This window comes from Dama dama, chromosome 10 (genome assembly GCF_033118175.1).
Source record: "Dama dama isolate Ldn47 chromosome 10, ASM3311817v1, whole genome shotgun sequence".
NCBI lineage: Eukaryota > Metazoa > Chordata > Mammalia > Artiodactyla > Cervidae > Dama > Dama dama.
The window spans coordinates 29,167,233-29,187,080 of NC_083690.1; the positions used below are offsets into that span (position 1 = coordinate 29,167,233).

The 19,848-nt window shown below is 40.3% G+C and overlaps 1 protein-coding gene and 1 non-coding gene across 2 annotated transcripts in view; both read left to right on the forward strand.

Moving 5' to 3' along the window:
- The window catches only part of LOC133063690 (S-adenosyl-L-methionine-dependent tRNA 4-demethylwyosine synthase TYW1), a 141,803-nt gene that overhangs the window by 43,620 nt on the left and 78,335 nt on the right, over positions 1–19,848 (forward strand). The window contains exons 11-12 of the mRNA XM_061153363.1: positions 2,499–2,608; positions 17,967–18,144. Of these exons, the coding sequence (XP_061009346.1) occupies positions 2,499–2,608; positions 17,967–18,144 (288 nt within the window). The remainder of the gene's footprint in view (positions 1–2,498; positions 2,609–17,966; positions 18,145–19,848) is intronic.
- On the forward strand, positions 17,489–17,561 carry TRNAM-CAU (transfer RNA methionine (anticodon CAU)). Its single transcript has one exon. It is a non-coding gene; the product is annotated as a tRNA-Met (tRNA).

A 19,848-nucleotide genomic window follows, 5' to 3' on the forward strand; every position in this document is an offset into this window, starting at 1 on the left:
TCAAAATCAAGAAATTAACATTGATGCAGTATTATTAATGAGATTGGAAACTGAGTTTCATTGGTTTTCCCACAAGATTCAGTTCAGGAACCTACATCAAATTTAGGTCTTAGGTGTCATGTCTTTCTAGCTGTCTCCAGTTCTTTAGTCTTTCCTTGTCTATCGTGACCTTGACACTTTTGAAGAGTCTTAGTTAGGTATATTTGGATTTTGGGACAAAAACCCATAGAAGTGATGTAACCTCTCAGCATATCATATTAGGGAGTACTTCTGACTTTCATTATGGATATGTTTTGAACAAAAATAGAATAGTATAATGAATCTCTATGATGTTTGTTAACACATTTCCAGTCATGTTCCATTTACCTACCCTAGTTCTCACTATTTCGAAGCAAATCTCAGCTATTATTGTTTTATCTTACTACCTACTTTGATTGACAGATAATATTTTAAAAAAAGGCCTAAAAAAAAGAATCTAGTATCATCATCCCATCATAAGTTCTTTTACATGGTTTCCCTTTTCTAGTTATCTAGGGATATAGTAAAAAAACAAAAACAAAAACTGAAAAATATCTTTTCAGACATTCTGTTAAATCATTGGTTCTCAACTGGGGCAGAATTTCTATTTTTTCATCCCAGGGGGAAACTTAGGGCATTTGACCGTGTCTGGAGACATTTTCGATTGTTGTAACGGAGGGAGGTGCTGCTGGTGTCTCGTGGGTAGGGGCCAGGGATGCTCTTACACACCCTGTAACACACAAGACAGCCCTCCACAGCAAAGAGTCATTGAGTTCCAAATGTCGGTTGTGCTGAGGTTGAAAAGTTCTGTGTGCAGTGGTCCAGGGATGTGTAGCATAAGAGTTTCACAACAGTATATTTGCTATTTCTATTATACTTTTTGGCTGCTGTTGGCATAAATTTTACTTTTATATAAGCTGTAAACACAGTATATCAGTACTCTGTTTTAGTTGTACTATCAGTTGTTTTTAGAGTAATTAAAAGGAAAAATAAACTTTATTTTTTGACATTTTTTTCTTTTTTTCAGCACTCATCATTTCTTTGAGTAATCTAAGTTACTATCTGGTGTCTATTTCTTTTTCCTGAATGATTCCCTTTAATATATTCTGTAGTATAGGTTTGCCAACAAGGAAAATTTTCAGATTTTTATCTGCAAAAGTCTTTCTTACTCCATTTTTGGAAAGATATTTGCAATGGGTATAGAATTCTGAGTTGACAAGTTTATTTCCTTTAAGCATTCTTTCAGGTGTCATTATAGTTTCATCTGGCTTAATTGTTTTCTGATGAGTTGTCAGAAGTAATATCAGTCTGTGTCCTTAAGTAATGTGTCCTTTTTCTCTTGAAGATTTTCTGATTTTCTTTTGTTTTCATTAGCTTAGATACTGTATTTTTACACTGTCTTCAAATATTCTGGTTGTTCTGCAAGCTTCTTGGATCTGTGGTTAATTGTTTCTCATTAACTTTGGGAAATTGTTGGCCGTAATTTTTCTACATCTTTTTCTACTTTATTTTGTGTTTTCCTTCTGGGATTTTAATTATTGTACTTTGGCTCTGGGATTCCAATTATGTATATTTTGGACCTTTTGATAATTGTCCCACAGCTCTTGGATGCTGTGTGTTTTTTTTTCCCCACTTAAAATTTTATGGGTGTTTTAGTTGGCTTATTTGTCCTCTTCAAGTTTTTTTTTTTACTCTTTCCTTACTCTTTCCTTTACTCTTTACTGTTGAGCCTGTCGAAGTCCTATTTTTTTCATATTTAGTATTTCTATTTGATTATAATTTTCATCTCTGTGCTGAATTTACCCATTTGGTCTTGCATGTTGTTCACCTCTTTCTATTAGAGCTTGTAACATATGGTAATCATAGTTCTAAAAATACAACCTGTCAGATTCTTTCACCCCTTGTGTCAGAAGAGTTTGGTTTTGTTGATTGCTTTGTCTTTTGGAAATGTGTTGTTTTCTTGCTTTTTTGTATGCCTCTTATTTTTTTTTGAAGTCCAACATTGTTAGAGACTGAGATGAATGTTTTTTGTGTATGGAAATTGGCACCCCTTTCCTTTCTGGTGTCCTTTAGAGATACCTTGCGTGTTGCCTGGGGTTTGCTGAAGGTTTTTCCCTCTATATCTGATCCATCCTAAGGTTTAGGTCTTCCATTGCCTCCCAGAGAGAGTCTTGAAACAATATTGTACTGGTGGTCATTGCTGGATGCTTGTTAGCCTGGTGGTGTGTGGCTGGGAGATAGGGGTACATGTTTTGTATTATTCTGATTAAGCCTCAGTCTTGGCCAAGCATTTCCCTTGTCCATCTATCTGTCTCTCCTAGATGTCATGACTCAAAATAAGTTGTAAAATATAGCTATAGATAGCTCAGCTTTTAGGAGAAAACCAGCTTGGATTTTATAATTATAGGGACTCCCTCATAGGGGGTGACTAGCTGAGATTTAACAGAGTTCTAAAGAACTTTTGCCTCTTTTTTTTCTAGGCACCACACCAATCCAGTGGGTACTGAATGGCGATGGAAGATGGACCAGCCTGAAATGATCTTGAAGGAAGCCATTGAAAACCATCAGAACATGATCAAGCAGTTTAAAGGTATTTATCTTCCCTCTGCAAAGGAATGCTAATAGCCTGAATTAAATTGGCAGAGGAATTGCCTCCTTTGGCAGAATGTTGTCTCTGCTGGCAAATTCTCCTATAGGAAATGGAAAACTTTGTAGAAATACTATATATACTTTGGCCTTTGTAGTTTTCACTGATAACTTTGTATATCGTATAATGGGAGAACTAAAAAATTAATTTGAAGATTAGCTACTTTTAATACAGTGCACTCAGCTTGTAAATTTTGGCTGGGAATGTATCATCATTCCTTCTAAAAACTTTTGCTGTTGTTCTGTGTTGGATACAAAGCAACCGTGTGATTTGAGTGATAATTTTAGATCATTCAACTGATAAGTAATACCAGTTAGATAGTATCAGGAAAGCATTTTTTAATAAATGCCATACAAAAAAGGGGGGTTAATTTTAATCGGATTTCCTCCACATGATCCACAGTGATGGATAGAATTCTGCTACTCAGTTCCTAGAATTTCCTGATCTAGCTGTGTCTCATAGTTCAAGGTATTTGACTCTACTGGAGATGGCTGGTTCTTAAGCTTTAGTGTGCATCAGAATTGATCATTAAAATAGAGATTCTCAATCTCCTTCCCCACGGATTGATTCAGAAAGTCTGAGGGAGGGAGCGAGAATGTACATCACTTACACATTTTCTGGTAACCCTGTTGTTGAACTGGGAACTAGACTTTGAGACCCCTCCCTGTAGATAGATGTAGAGGACTTGTATTGGATTGGCCAAAAAGTTCTTCGGGCTTTCCCATAGCAGTGTAAGGAAAAACGTGAACAAACTTTTTGGCCAACCCAATAAAAGAATGGCTTTTTAAAGACAGTTGCAGGTGATCGACGGAAATGTGTTAGGTTCCCTGCTAAATGTGCATGCCTCTGTCTCCACCCACCACTTGTCAGTCCTGTTTCCTTTATTCTCCTTTCCTTTCACATACAACAAAAAAAGTAAATTCCAACCAAGGTGGGTTTGGCATCAGCACTCTTGCATCGTAAATGGGAGTCTTTATAAACCCCGGTAATTAGCATTTTGATGATCAGGTAGTTCTTTCATGCAGAGAAGTTGGTTCTGCCAGATCACTGCTTCTTGAGATCACAGTGTTTCTGATGTTTTTCTTCCACCAAGCAGTTCTCCAGGTCTCAGTAGACAGTGCCTGGGTGTCCGACAAATGTAATTCAGTCCTGGCACAGTCTGGAGATAACATCAGACCTACAGGTTAGGGGTTCAGTCCTGTGTGCCCCACTTCAGATGCCAGTGGAAAGCCTGGGATGTTACCTGTGTTTCGGATCGACTGTCTGTAAATCAGAAGTTCCCACGACCTCCTCAGATTCTGTTAGTTTATTAGAGTGGCTTGCAGAACAGAGAAGCATCTCCTTATGTTTACCAGTTTGCTATAAAGGATATTGTAGAGACCACAGGTGAACAGCCAGATGGAGAAGTATAGGGTCGGTCTGGGAGGGTCCTGAGGCCAGGAGCTTCTGTCCCCATGGAACTGGGGTGCACCACCCTCCTAGCACATGGATACATTCACCAACCCAGAAGCTCATCAAATCTTGTTCAGGAGTTTTTATAGAGCTTAATATGTCAGTCCCCCTTCCCCTTCTCACCGGTCCTTGGGTGTGATTAAAATTTCTAATCCTTTGAACACTTGGTCTTTATGGTGACCAGCCCCATCCTGAGGCTATTTAGGAGTCCTACCCTATGTCACCCCATTTGCATAAATGTACTTAGGTGTACTTAAAAGGGGCTCCTTGTTTATTTTTTGGCTATGCTGCCTGACATTTGGGATCTTAGTTCCCTGGCCACGTGTTGTGTCCCCTGCAGCTGAAGCATGGAGTCTTAACCCCAGCCTGCTAGGGAAGTTCCGAAAGGGATCCTTATGAATGGCAAAAGGTATTCCCACCACTCAGAAAATCCCAGGGTTTATAGGAGCTTTGTGCCAGGAACCAGAGCAAAGACCAAATCTATTTCTAATTTTTTACCGTGGTATTTCTTAGTACTATTCTGACTTCCTAGGAGAAATTGGGAAAGTAGTGCAAATAGTGATGCAAGTAATTTATAAATTTATATTACTCTTTATGAGTTTTCTAAGGGAAATTGCCTTATACATATATGTGTACACATGTATGTGCCAACTTGTACATCTGCAGAGATGCTAATAAATATTTTAATATTTCATCTTGGTTTTTTAGTTTCAAGAATTTTTTTTTTGGAAACAAGTTATTTTCTCTTATTTGGAAAAAGCAGTGTCTCTTACCAGCCTTTTGGAAAATTAAATGAGACGGTGTAGTAAAAAACCAGTAAATCTCTACATCAGGAATTTACTAGCTTTTCTTAGACTCTTTGTTGATTTAGTTAATATTATCCATTGTTGATCTTCAAATAAACCTTTAAGCCTTTTAAGTTAATGTCAAGGCAAAGTCTTACTTTCTTTTGGATACTTAGTTACTAGTGAGAGTTCTTCAGAGAAACAGAGTCATCAGGATGCTGTGTGCGTGTGTTTAGAGGGAGAGAGAGAGAGATTGATAGAGGGAGATTGGCTTAAAGAATTGGATCATGGAGTTGTACAGACTTGGTCAATCAAAAAGATAAGAATAATCTGATGGGATAGACCAGCAGGCTGGAGATTTAAGGAAGCACTGCAGTTCAAATCCAGAGGCAGTCTGCTTGCAGAATTCCTTCTTGCTTGGGGGCTGTCAGCCTTTGTTCTTTAAGGCTTTCAGTTGATTTGATGAGGCTCATCTGCATTAAAAAGGGCAGTCTGCTTTACCCAAAGTCCACTGACCTAAATGTTAATATCATCCAGAAGACATCTTAACCATCTAACATCCAGAATAACCTTTGACCAAACTGGGCACCATGGCCCAGCCAAGTTGACACGTAAAATTAGCCATCCTAGATAGTCATATCAGAAGCAGGCAAATACCAGTAATTTTACCTTTTTAGTGTAATCAGTATGTTTTTATTTGGTGCTTAAAGAAGCAGTTGAATCCTTAAATAATGGGGTGATGGCCGAGGATATGTGTTTCCTGGACATCTAGGAAGCTCCCTGAATAAATTGTGTGCCAGGCATTTTGTATGGGCGGAAGCAGCCCCGAGGAGTAGACATGCATTTTTCCATCCTGAGATGTCCCTGATACAGAGTGACAACCTGAGTTTTGATAGTGATTTTTCTGACAGGAGCATTTTTGTAAATGTACTTTAAATGGAAATAAGAGATGAATAAATCATGAGGCCGCCTTTCTTCACGTTAATAACATATGTTAGGTGAGCTTGGTGAGCACGTAGTCTTTGTTGTCTGCTTAGCTTGTTGGAGGGTTTGTCCTGTGCAGAAAGGTGTCCCTGGTTAGTAACCTTGTACTTGCTTTAATCTCAGACGGTTTGTCTTCAGGTACCTGTGGCATAAGAGACAAAAGCGTTTTAAAGTATATATATTGTCTTGCAGGGGAAGGACAGATACAGGATTGTAGGGAGAAAGAACAGAGCTTGTCTGTGAATAAGTGAATCCTGAGTGGGGGTGAGAATGCCTAAGAGGGTGGGGTGACCCCTGAAATACAGCAGCTGCCATTCATTCACCCTTAAAAACAGCTTTTATAGAATATCTACCTTGCCCTTGTAATTCTCACAAAGGATGCTTTTTGCATACCTTAATTAATTGCCTTGACAAATGTTACCATGTCAGCAAAACATCTCTTTATTTAATCAACAGTAAATTTTCTTGAAAGGTTTTCAAATTGGAACTGGTTGATACTTGTACATTGACACTCTTCAGAATGCCGAAAACAGTTTTTCTTTACAGTAGTAGAAAACAAGTGTATTTTTGAAGGTGTGGTGGGCACATGGGCACAGGTCTGCACATGGGCTTAAAGGAGCTCTGATTCATTATATTTTCATTAAGAATGAGAACTCCCTTAGTTTCCAATATTTTAGATGATGGTGACTATTTGTTAATGCTTCTTACTTCGTACTGGGCTTAATCAAGACATTACTTTTTTGAAAATCTGTCTCATTGTTTTAATAACTGCAGCAAATCCTACTGTGAGACTATAGTATTAGAAGATATGTTTTCTGTCTTTTGGGCTCTTGGCAGAAAGTAACCTGAAATGTAAAAATTAATGGCTGTTTACTGTGGCCATTCAGCTAGGCAGTGAGATTTTCTAACTTCACTCAGTTTTTATCAATGGTTATAATCTAAAGTTTTCTTTTTTAATGAACCCGAATTCCTGCTGCAATCAGTGAAATCCCTGTGTTCTGTCTCTCATTCATCCCCAAGTTCAGTTCAGTTTAGTCACTCGGCTGTGTCCGACTCCTTGTGACCCCATGGACTGTAGTACACCAGGCCTCCCTGTCCATCACCAACTCCCGGAGCTTACTCAAACTCATGTCCATCAAGTCAGTGATGCCATCCAACCATCTCATCCTCTGTCGCCCCCTTCTCCTCCCACCTTCAGTCTTTCCCAGCATCAGGGTCTTTTCAGATGAGTCAGTTCTTCGCATCAGGTGGCCAAAGTATTGGAGCTTCAGCTTCCAGCATCAGTCCTTCCAATGAATATTCCAGACTGATTTCCTTTAGGATGGACGGGTTGGATCTCCTTGCAGCCCAAGGGCCTCTCAAGAGTCTTCTCCAACACCACAGTTCAAAAGCATCAATTCTTCGGCGCTCAGCTTTCTTTATGGTCCAACTCTTACAGCCATACGTGACTACTGGAAAAAACAGTAGCTTTGACTAGACGGGGACCTTTGTTGGCAAAGTAATGTCCCTGTTTTTTAATATGCTGTCTAGGTTGGTCATAGCTTTTCTTCCAAGGAGCAAGCGTCTTTTAGTTTCATGGCTGCAGTCACCATCTGCAGTGATTTTGGAGCCCCCCAAAATTAAATCTGTCATTGTTTCCAGTGTTTCCCCATCTATTTGCCATGAAGTGATGGGACCAGATGCAATGATCTTAGTTTTCTGAGTGTTGAGTTTTAAGTCAACTTTTTCACTCTCCTCTTTCACTTTTATCAAGAGGCTCTTTAGTTCTTCTTCGCTTTCTGCCATAAGGGTGGTGTCATCTGCATTTCTGAGGTTATTGATATTTCTCCCGGCAATCTTGATTCCAGCTTATGCTTCATCCAGCCCAGCATTTCCCATGATATACTCTGCATATAAGTTAAATAAGCAGGGTGACAATATATAGCCTGACGTACTCCTTTCCCAATTTGGAACCAGAGTGTTGTTCCATGTCCAGTTCTAACTGTTACTTCTTGACCTGCATACAGATTTCTTGGGAGGCAGGTAAGGTGGTCGGTATTCCCATCTCTTTCAGAATTTTCCACAGTTTGTTGTGATCCACACAGTCAAAGGCTTTGGCATGGTCAGTAAAGCAAAAGTAGATGTTTTTCTGGAACTCTCTTGCTTTTTTGATGATCCAACGGATGTTGGCAATTGGATCTCTGGTTCCTCTGCCTTTTCTAAATCCAGCTTGAACATCTTGAAGTTCACAGTTCACGTACTGTTGAAGCCTGGCTTAGAGAATTTTGAGCCAGTGTGTGAGATGAGTGCAATTGTGTGGTAGTTTGAACATTCTTTGGCATTTCCTTTCTTTGGGATTGGAATGAAAACTGACCTTTTCCAGTTCTGTGGCCACTGCTGAGTTTTCCAAATTTGCTGGCTTATTGAGTTCAGCAGTTTCACAGCATCATCTTTTAGGATTTGGAATAGCTCAACTGGAATTCCATCCCCTCCACTAGCTTTTTTCATAGTGATGCTTCCTATGGCCCACTTTGCATTCCAGGATATCTGGCTGTAGGTGAGTGATCACACCTAGATTATCTGGGTCATGAAGATCTTTTTTGTATAGTTCTTCAGTGTATTCTTGCTAATTCTTCTTAATATCTTCTGCTTCTTTTAGGTCCATACGATTTCTGTCCTTTATTGTGCGCATCTTTGCATGAAATGTTCCCTTGGAATCTCTAATTTTCTTGAAGAGATCTCTAAGGGTGTAAATATTAATGAAACAGGTGACTGTCCTTTCTGGATAGTCAGTTTCAGAGTGAGGATGGCGAGACTAATGAAGTCACTGTACCTCTTCTGAACTGAGTTCCGTCCCTGGGTGATGCTCTGACACACGTTCCGGTTCTGGGTGCCAAAGATGCAGGAGTGTCGCTCTAGATTTCATTTCAGCCCCTGGTGAAGGGTCTAGTCTGTCTTCCCCAAACCAGAACTCATTAGTAGAGACTGGCCTGGAGAAGGGGCTTAATCTCAAATGTAGAATTACTCACAGATGCCCTACAGGAAACTAGTTCTGCTTTCTCTTCTTCCACATCCATTTTAGAATTTCCCTGTTAAAGCCCTGTTGTTATTACCCCATGTCCCCTTGTGGCTTACAAAAAAGAAAAACAAAACAAAAAGCCAAAAGTAGAAGTGTGTTTCTGGTTTCTTCAGTTGGAACTTGGGATACATTTTCCTATAGGAAAAAAAGAATTGAATTTGATTAGGTGATACTGAAGTGGCCTTGGTGGTGCTATAGTTTAGGTGTGTGCTGTGCTAAGCTGCTTCAGTCGGGTCTGACTTTTGGCGACTCCGTGGACTGTAGCCACAGGATTTCTCCAGGCAAGAGTACCGGTGTGGGTTGCCATTGCCACTTTGGGGATCTTCCTGACCCAGGGATCGAACCTGAGTCTCTCACATCTCCTGTGTTGGCAGGTGGGTTCTTTACCACTAGTGCCACCTGGGAAGCTCATAGTTTAGGTATACTACAGATTAATTTGATGTTGGTGGGGCTGGTGGGGGTTTGAATGGTAACTTCATCTCCGTTTTAATAGCATCTGGAGGAATATGAATTTCAGATTTGAACAGAAATTTAGGAAACAGGACTCATAAGTTGGAAGTTACAGGCAATTTTCAAAGGTTTGTAGCTGTTTTCTTCTTAGTTTGTTATATTTTTCCACTCCCACGTCTCCTTAGACCTCACTCTTAACTCACTGATGTTTCCCCTCACTCTGCCGTGGAGTCCTTTGTTTCTTTGGGTGCTTTCCCACTGCATGTTGATCACCCACTCCCTCCCCTGGGTCTGGTCCAGTCATTCGATGATCTGATTTTTATATGGGATGAGGCTTGTTGTAGGTATTGTTTTTGCCTTTGAGTTTCCAGCTTTTGGGGCTTCCCTTGTAGCTCAGTCAGTAAAGAATCTGCCTGCAGTGCAGGAGACCTGGATTTGATCCCTGGGTCGGGAAGATCCCCTGGAGAAGGAAATGGCAACCCACTCCAGTATCCTTGCCTGGAAAATCTCATGGACACCGGAGCCTGGTGGGCTGCAGTCCATGGGGTCACAAAGAGTTGGGCACGACTGAGCGACTAACACTTACTAACACTTACTTCCAGCTTTTGGCTCAGTGGCCAGCCTTCAGCACATTTTGAAGACATTCTGATCTTTTCAACGTTTCTTTTTTGTGCTTCTGTTCTCAACCTCAAGGGTAATCATTGTCTTTTCAGTTATTTCATTGATCATTAAAGAGTCTTCTTCCCATGACCTTTGTTAGCTTTCCCCTTTATATGCACAATGTAAAATTAACTTCACACTGATTACAAGTGGGTCAGGATTAAAGTGCATCTCAGCATCTTTTCAAAATGCTTACTGCCCCCCTCTAAATACTACCATGGTAGGGAGACACAGGCTTCAGAGAATGGGGTTGAGGTTTCTTTTTGTTTTTTTCCTTAGTTATATTTATGTATTTGTCTATGCTGGGTCTTAGTTGCGGCACACAGGATCTTCGATTTTCATGGTGGCATGTGGATTCTAGTTCCCTGACCCGGGAATGAACCCATGCCCCCTGCCTTGGGAGCGTGGCGTCTTAGCCACTCGACCACCACGGAAGTCTCAGGTTCAGGTTTCTTTCACTCAGTTTCCCACCAGTTCAGCTGAGATCAAGTGAGTGAACACTCTTAGGGAGGAATGTGCTCAGGGCTGAAAGTGCAAAGATGAAGAAGACATCATTTGTTGCTTGGTGTTTTTATCTATCGTTTAATGCAAAAAATAAAGGGTCTCTAATAGATGGGGCTCAGGAACAAGGTGTGCTAAAGGACACATCCAAAAGGAATGTGGAGGAAGCCAGGAAAAGAATATCACGGGCTAATTGTTTTCTGAAGCTTGTTTATGAAATAAATGTCACAATAGAAGTGCCTGGATCAACGATCTATTGTTTGTGACTTTCAGCCAGGAGGGGTTCTTAGGAAGATCTTTGGCCAGGAATGGTATCATTATTTGAGAAGAAAGAATGTTTTATTTCTGATTGGTCCAATCTTTAGAAATAGGAGTACTCATATTTGTCAATTATACCTCAATTAAAAAAAAGACATAAAAAATTATTGAAAGAATAAAGGTCCATTATTAACCAATGCCCGCTCGCCTTCCCCAAAACCCCAAAGAAATAGGAATACTCGGTGTTGAACCTTATGTCATTTTTCTGGGTTATTCAGCTTATTGTACAACCTTAGGATAAAAATTCTGGAATCTTAAGTTTCTGCTTCAGCTTCTTTCAGTGATATAAAGTGCATGCATGCACGCTCAGTCACTTCAGTCATGTCCAATTCTTTATGACCCCATGGACTGCAGCCAGCCAGTCTCCTCTGTCCATGGGGATTTTCTTTTTTTTTTTAGAGTTTTGGCATTTTATTTTTTAAATTTTTTTATTTTTATTTTTTGATATCTCCATGACTTATTTATTTTATTTATTTATTTCATTTATTTTTATTAGTTGGAGGACAATTACTTTACAATATTGTAGTGGGTTTTGTCATACATTGACATGAATCAGCCATGGATTTACATGTATTCCCCATCCTGATCCCCCCTCCCACCTCCCTTGACATGAATCAGCCATGGATTTACATGTATTCCCCATCCTGATCCCCCCTCCCACCTCCCTCTCTACCCAATCCCTCTGAGTCTTCCCAGTACACCGGGCCTGAGCACTTGTCTCATGCATCCAACCTGGGCTGGTGATCTGTTTCACTATAGATAATATACATGTTTCGATGCTGTTCTCTCAAAACATCCCACCCTCGCCTTCTCCCACAGAGTCCAAAAGTCTGTTCTGTACATCTGTGTCTCTTTTTCTGTTTTGCATATAGGGTTATCATTACCATCTTTCTAAATTCCATATATATGTGTTAGTATGATGTAATGTTCTTTATCTTTCTGGCTTACTTCACTCTGTATGATGGGCTCCAGTTTCATCCATCTCATTAGAACTGATTCAAATGAATTCTTTTTAATGGCTGAGTAATATTCCATGGTGTATATGTACCACAGCTTCCTTATCCATTCATCTGCTGATGGGCATCTAGGTTGCTTCCATGTCCTGGCTATTATAAACAGTGCTGCGATGAACATTGGGGTGCACGTGTCTCTTTCAGATCTGGTTTCCTCAGTGTGTATGCCCAGAAGTGAGATTGCTGGGTCATATGGCAGTTCTACTTCCAGTTTTTTAAGAAATCTCCACACTGTTCTCCATAGCGGCTGTACTAGTTTGCATTCTCCATGGGGATTTTCTAAGCAAGCATACTGGAGTGGGTTGCCATGCCCTCCTCCAGGGGCTCTTCCCGACCCAGGGATCGAACCTTCATCTCTTATGTTTTCCTGCACTGGCCAGCGGTTCTTTACTGCTAGCACCACATGGAAGCCCAAGGTCTTTACCCCCAGTCTAGAGGCTGAATTAGAGACATTGTGTTTGGGGGCAAGTAAACCATTTGGGTGCCTGTGGTGTTGAACTCATGGGGTCTGGATTGGCCATTGTCCAATATGAGGCATTGTCTAATATCAAAAGAACTTTAAAAGACGGTCCCTTGCCAGCAAGGTACTTCCTGACTTCAGGGACAGAGCATCCATGAAACCAATCCAGAAAAAGTCTTCCCATTGTCCACACCTTCTTTTTGTACAACCAGAAGACTGGCAGCTGGTGTTTATCTTATCTGTTGAAGGCTCAGGGGTTAACAACTTTATTGAGAAGAGCAATCGTAATCATAAACCTGACTGCATTTGCCTAGCACCAAGGCATTAGCCTGCTCATTCCTGCCTTAAATCCTGGTGCTGGCTTCTCTTCCTTACTAATAAAATGTCCTTTGAAGCTTTCTTTGCACCGCAGCATAGGGCACTTTTGACTACATTAAAAACCTGTTCTGGCAGGTATCCTTTCTTCTCAATGATTTTCTTTGCTGGGAATTCCTTTGCTGCCTCTTGGTTGGCAGAAGCTCTCCTCCTGTTATCTTGACATTTTAAAAGTCAGACCTCTTTTTAAAATCATCAAACCATCCTTTGCTGGCATTCCATTCTCCAGCTTTAGATCCTTCACCTTCCTTTTGCTCTAAGTTGTCATATAATGACTTCACCTTTTGAATCATATTCGTCTATAGGTATGTCTTTCTTATAACAATCCTGCCCCACACATAAAAGCTACATTTTCAATACGAGATAAAAAGGCATTTTACAAAAAGCTCAAGGTTTTCACACCTGCTGTAGCTGCAGCAACAGCTTCATGAATTTCCTTTCCTTTTTCTTTTTTTACAATGGTCCTTCCACTGAACTCATTTGTCTTGAAGTGGCGGGCAACCACAGCTGCAGACTTGACTCTCGGTGCATATCAAGCCATTTACCCTTTTGTCACTTTTCTCTGCTTCTTGGGAGCACTTCCAGCATCACATATCATATGGGTCCGTGCTGTTGTTCAAGGTTTATGGTATTGCACTAAACAAGATGAAAACTATGAGAGAACTTAAAACTCAATTTCATACCGCAACGAAATTGACTAGAGAGACAACTGCTCAAGTGATGATGAACCTCAGGTGGAGTTTCAAACAGATACTTGCAGCATTTGTGCTCAGTTCTGTAGCAATAGGAGGTGCTAGGAAATTTTTACAGTGTTGCAGTCTATACTGCATCTTTACCTTTGTTTACATTTCTGTCAACTGGGAGTGGTGCTACACTGGTCTGTTTGTGTGAGTACATTTTGATACATTTTAACTTTAAAAAAATACATGTATATTTTATGATAGGAAATGATAGATACACACAATAAATACATGTATTTTATGCATTCATGAAACACCTAAGTTTTTTCTTAATTTTTTTGGATATTACTATGTTATGGGGTGTATCTGTGAGACTTTTCAAATTGTCACAAATCTTCAAAAACTTTTATATAAATAGAAATTTCCAAAAATTTTATGTATATATATATATATATAAAAGAACTAAATATATATATATATATATATGTATGTGTGTATGTAGAAAAAACCACATACACGTGGGCCTGCACTCTTCCAAACCTTGTTGTTCAAAGATCAACTGTATGTTGAATTGAATGGAATTACCACTTTATTGAAAATATAAAATAATTGAATTTATATTACAATTCATGAAATAATTATCATAATAAAATATTTGCAGCTAAGATTTTTTGAAAATGCTTATGGGCTGGGCTTGGTACCAAACTAGTAATTTCATGTGGCTTATTTCATTGAATTCTCACAACTGTGTGCCTGTGTGTGTGTGTGTGTGTGTGTGTGTGTGTGTGTGTGTGAATTCCCCACGTTATGCATCAGGAAATAGGTGTAGAGGGGGTGAGTGACTTGCCTCAGGACACAACCCTAGTGGTAGAGCCAGAGTTTGAACCTGGTGCATCTGACTTCCAGTGCATCTGACTGCCTTGCCAGGGCTCAGTCATTCTTCTTTCTGAGTTTTAGGTTAATTTTGCCACTTCAGATTAAATCTGCCCTTCAGCTCTTCTCCTAATGGGGAGATTAATGATGTTTCTTTCTTTTTTTTACAAAAAGAAAATTTTATACTTGATGCTGAGTTGTCTTGGCAACACAGAGTGAGTTAAGTATCAAGTTTTATTTAAAACCTTGATTCACTTAAGATTTTAGATTTCAGTAACTTAAAAAATTATCCATCTCAAAAAAAAAAAAAAAATTATCCATCTCCAATACTGACATGAAATACATTGTTAGAATTGCAGTTAGATAGTCATAAAAGAAGATAAACCTGCCACTTTTAGATTGTTCTGATTTTAGCCTGTATTATGTTGATTTTGATGGCTTGGGTGTTTACTTGCATTTGCTTATTTCCAAGTAGATATTGTGTGTGTGTGTGTGTGTGTGTGTGTGTGTGTGTGTGTGTGTGTGTGTGTGTGTGTGTGTATGTGTTTAAAATAAAGTCACCTCCTGGAAACTAAAGCACAAGCAAGCAGTGAAAGCTAACTTTATTTTCTCCAGATTTGTTCTTCCTTAAGGTGATAGTGACTGGGATTTAATTATTTTAAGAAACCAGGATGAAGGTGATGATAAAAACACATCCTTAATGAATTTTTGTGTGTGTGTGTGTGGTAGGCCGTCTGCTAAAGCCTTTCCATGCATTATCTCGTTTAATTCTAACAAACATTCTTTGGGGTAAATACTTCTTATAGTGAAGAAAACTGCATTTCAGAGATGACTAAGAAATGACTGAGAAGATGTATGAATATGCTTCTCCCCACTTCCAATCTTGGTGACGAATATTATACTCTTTAGAAAGAATATATTTTTCAAAAAGTACCTACAGAAAGCAGTATGGATGCGTATACACTAACATATGTAAATAGAGAGCCAATGGGAATTTGTTGCATGACTCAGGGAACTCAAACGGGCTCTGTGACAACCTGGAGGCGCGGGGTGGACTGGAGCTGGAGGGGAGATTCAAGAGGGAGGGGACATACGTGTATCTGTCAGTCCTAAAGGAAATCCGTTCTGAATATTCACTGGAAGGACTGATGCTGAAGCTGAAGCTCCAATACTTTGGCCACCTGATGCAAAGAACCGATTTATTAGAGAAGACTGTGGTGCTGGGAAAGATTGAAGGCAGGAGGACAAGGGACAACAGAGGATGAGATGGATGGTATCACTGACTCAATGGACATGAGTTGAAGCAAGTTCTGGGAGAAGGGAAGCCTGGCGTGCTGCAGTCCATGAGGTCACAAAGAGTCAGACGTGATTGAGTGGTTAATTCATGATGTATGTCAGAAATGAAACCATTATTGTAAACCAATTGTCAATCAATTAAAAATAAATAAATCTTAAAAAATAAAGAACCTAGAGAGAGCACCAAATCCTAACCATTACTAAGGAGACATTACCATATGTAAAAACAGATATCCAGTGGGAATTTGCTATGTGATGCAGGGAGCTCAAATCCAGTGTTCTGTGACAACCTAGAGGGCTGGGGTGGGTGGGGTGGGAGGTGAGAAGGAAGTTCAAGAGGGAAGAGGGCATATTTATACCTGTGGCTGATTCATGTTGCTGTATGGCAGAAACCAACACAGTATTGTAATTATCCTCCAATGAAAAATAAATAATAATAATTAAAAAGAACTGAGAGATAATGGACAGAAATGTCTGAAGGTTTATTTTTATTGGCCTTCTTATGCTCTTTCCAAGCCTTTCCAACTTAGGTTAGATTGAGGGACACTAATGAATGCTTTCTATTTATTAAAAATAATTTTTTTCTTTTTTCTTTTTTTCCCATGAATGCTTTCTGCGTTTAGTCAAAAGCAGTACGACTTGACCTATGCAGTCCACTTGAGTCACATGGGGGGTATTTAATAAATACCAATGTCTCAAGCTCATCCTCAAAGAGCAAGATTTAATTGGCTTGGGATAGTGCCTGGATGCTGAGATTTTAAAAAATTCTTTAGGTTATTTCTCAACGTCTAACTACAGTGGAAATCCATGGTGTGTGCCAGTGGATCCCTAAGCTTGACTGCACATTGGGATCACCTGGGGAACTTCAAAAACTCCTGATGCCCAGGCCCCTCCCCCAGAGATGGTGATTTTATTGGCCTGGGCTGTGGCCTGGAGTTTGGAACTTTGAAGATAGTCCCAGGTGATTCCAGTGTATTTCTAAGTTTGGAGACCGCTGGTTTAATACAGTGGTTTTCTTTTTTTTTTTTAATGGTTTTAAACTGATAGAAATTTAAAAAGAAAAGTTATTTATTTGTTTGCCTGCACTGGGTCTGAGTTGTGGCATGTGGGATCTAGTTCCTGGACCAGGGATGGAACCTGGGCCTCCTGCATTAGGAGCTCAGAGTCTTAGCCGCTGGACCAGCAGGGAAGTCTCTGTGCAGTGGTTTTTTACCTTGGCTGCACATTAGAATCACCTGAGAAACTGTTAAAGCTCCCATGACCCTGGCTTGCACCCACTCCAGTTAAATAGAACCTTTGGTGTTGGATCTTGGCGGCTCTAGTTTTCCACACTCTTAATTCAGAATACTTGAGGGATGAAAGGAGGCAGTGATTAGTATAGGAGAGGCTATTCTTGGGCTTCCCTTGTGGTTCTCCTGGTAAAGAATCTACCTGCAATGTGGGAGACCTGGGTTGGGAAGATCCCCTAGAGAAGGAAAAGGCTACCCACTCCAATATTCTGGCCTACCCACTCCAATATTCTGGCCTAGAGAATTCCATGGACTATATACAGTCCATGGGGTCGCAAAGAGTTGGACACGACTGAGCGATTTTCACTTCACTTGCCTTATGTAGCTATACTGAGTTCATTTTCTTAGACCAACATGATGGAATGCAGAGCTAAGCAAATTATGGAAAGTAATGTATTCTGTGTTCCAAATGATTAGCTAATAATACAATTTGTTTTGCCTGCTTTATTGATGTAGTTTAAATAGTATTAAAACCAAGGATGAGATTGCTGGTTTAATAATTCTAGGTTTTTCCTTTTTTTTTCTGACTTAATGTGGCTCAGCTGGTAAAGAATCCGTCTGCAATCCGGGAGACCTGGGTTTCATCCCTGGGTTGTGAAGATCCCCTGGAGAAGGGAACGTTTATGTCTGCCCTCTTAGTGCAATAGGCAGTGCATCAGTCTCATAATCTGAAGGTCCTGAGTTCGAACCTTAGAGAGGGCAGATCATTCTTTTTGGGATTCCCTGATGGCTCAGACAGTAAAGAGTCTGCCTGCAATGCGGGAGACCTGGGTTTGATCCCTGGGTCGGGAAGATCCCTCAGAGAAGGAAATGGCAATGCACTCCAGTATTCTTGCCTGGAAAATCCCGTGGGTGGAGGAGTCTGGCAGGCTGCGGTCCATGGGGTCACAAAGAGTCGGACGTGACTGAGTGATTTCACTTTCAATAATTTTCAAGGGCCCTCCCCCCCAGCCCTTGTTTTGTATTATTTGGCTGGTATCAAAAATGACTTTTCCCTCTAAAATTAAAGAACCATTAAGAAAAATAAAAAATTTTTAATTATGGAAAATAAAAGTGACATGCTTTATTTGTACCTTATTGAACATGATCCTTTCCACTGTCTTCCAGGTGTGCCAGGCGTCAAAGAAGAACGCTTTGAGGAGGGAATGACAGTAAAGCACTGTGCGTTGTCCCTCGTGGGAGAGCCCATCATGTACCCAGAAATCAACAAGTTTCTGAAGCTGCTTCACGAGTGTAAAATCTCCAGTTTCCTGGTCACAAATGCACAGTTCCCTGCGGAAATCAGGTGAGTGATCTCACCTGTCAAGATGATGCTTCTTGAATCTGTGTTTAACTAAGAAGTAAAACTAACAGGTATTGATTCAGAAAGGATTTACTCATTTCTAACTATGTATAAATGTTGGCTTTGAGGGGTCAGAGCACCTTCTCCTAAACATCGATTCTATTGGGAAAGATAACATTTGTTTAAAGAACAGAGGCAAAAAAAATTGCTGGGGGAGTTCAACAGAGAAGTTTTTCTTTTTTTGTTAGATAGAAGCGGGATAAAAACTTCTCTGAGAAGGCTTATTAAATTTGGGTCTCAAAATATGGCAGTGACAACTTAGAAGGCTGGGAGGCAGGTTCTAGAGGGAGGGGACATGTGGATACCTGTGGCTGATTCATGTTGATGTATGGCAGAAACCGACACGATATTGTAACGTAATTGTAGGGAGAGAGCAGTTGGCCAGGTGGCGGTGGTCAGGCTCTCTTGCCCCTCCCCTCACGTCCTGCTAGCTGGGCTCATCTGGGGCTCTGCGCATGTGCATGGTGGTGTGGTCCTGTGTGCGCACCACCTGGAAAGCTCTCAGAGGCAGAGGAGAGTTGTGCTGAGTTGAGTTGCTGCTGCATCAGCCATGAGCCAGTGAAGCATGTCGGCAGTTTATATGGCTCCTTGCATCTTCTTCCAGCTTCGCTGCTCATACCTTGCCTGCACTGGGTTCAGCAGACAGTGAGATACAGCAAGATAGTAATTATCCTCCAATTAAAAAAGTAAATTTTAACAGTATGGCTGGGATTGGTACTTGGGGAGATAGAAAACTGTAGGTTTTTAATAGCCTTTCCTTTCTCCAGGGGATCTTCCCAACCCAGGGATTGAAGCCAGGTCTCCTGCATCGCAGGCAGATTCTTTATCAGCTGAGCTACCAGGAAAGCCCAGGAATACTGGAGTGGGGAGCCTGTCCCTTTTCCAGCAGATCTTCCCGACCTAGGAATTAAACCTGGGTCTCCTGCGTTGCAGGCGGATTCTTTACCAACTGAGCTACCAGGGAAACCTAATTTAAAAAAATATAATAAATTTTAAAAATATGGCTGGGATTGGTACTTGAGGAGATAGGGAACTGTTGGTTTTTAATAAGAACTACCTGAGAAAGATACAGAATTGGGGTCTTTGGGATACCACTATGTAAATATAGTTGATTTGGACCACAGAGGGTGCAAAAGAGCCTGGCAACTGGAAACCAACTTGAATAGGTTGGGTCGACGACTTCAAATGCTGTTCTTTAGGAAGATCTTGCTTTCTGCAGAGTAATCTGCCAGAATGTTTATATAAAGTGGGAGGGCCAGGAAACAGGAAACTGGATAGGAGATGGTAAGGTTTGTTTAAGAGTTGTAAGGATGAAAGGAAGACAGAATGAGGAGTCTTCAAAAAGGTGTCATTGACATTGCCCTTGAAAATAGGTGGATTATTTTCAGATATCTTTTGATATTGATTTCTAACATAATTCCACAGTGGTAAGAGAATAGACACTGTGATTTCAATACCTTTAGACCATGAAATTTTTCACCTTGTTTTATGTCCTTGGATATAGTCCAGTGTCTCCTAGTTTATAGTCTATGGGAACTTGAATTTGTATCCTCCTGTTGTGTGAAAATTGTATAAATCTTAATTATGTTGAGTTGGTTCATGGTGCTTTTTGGATCTACCACATCCTTCTACTTTTCTGTCTATTCA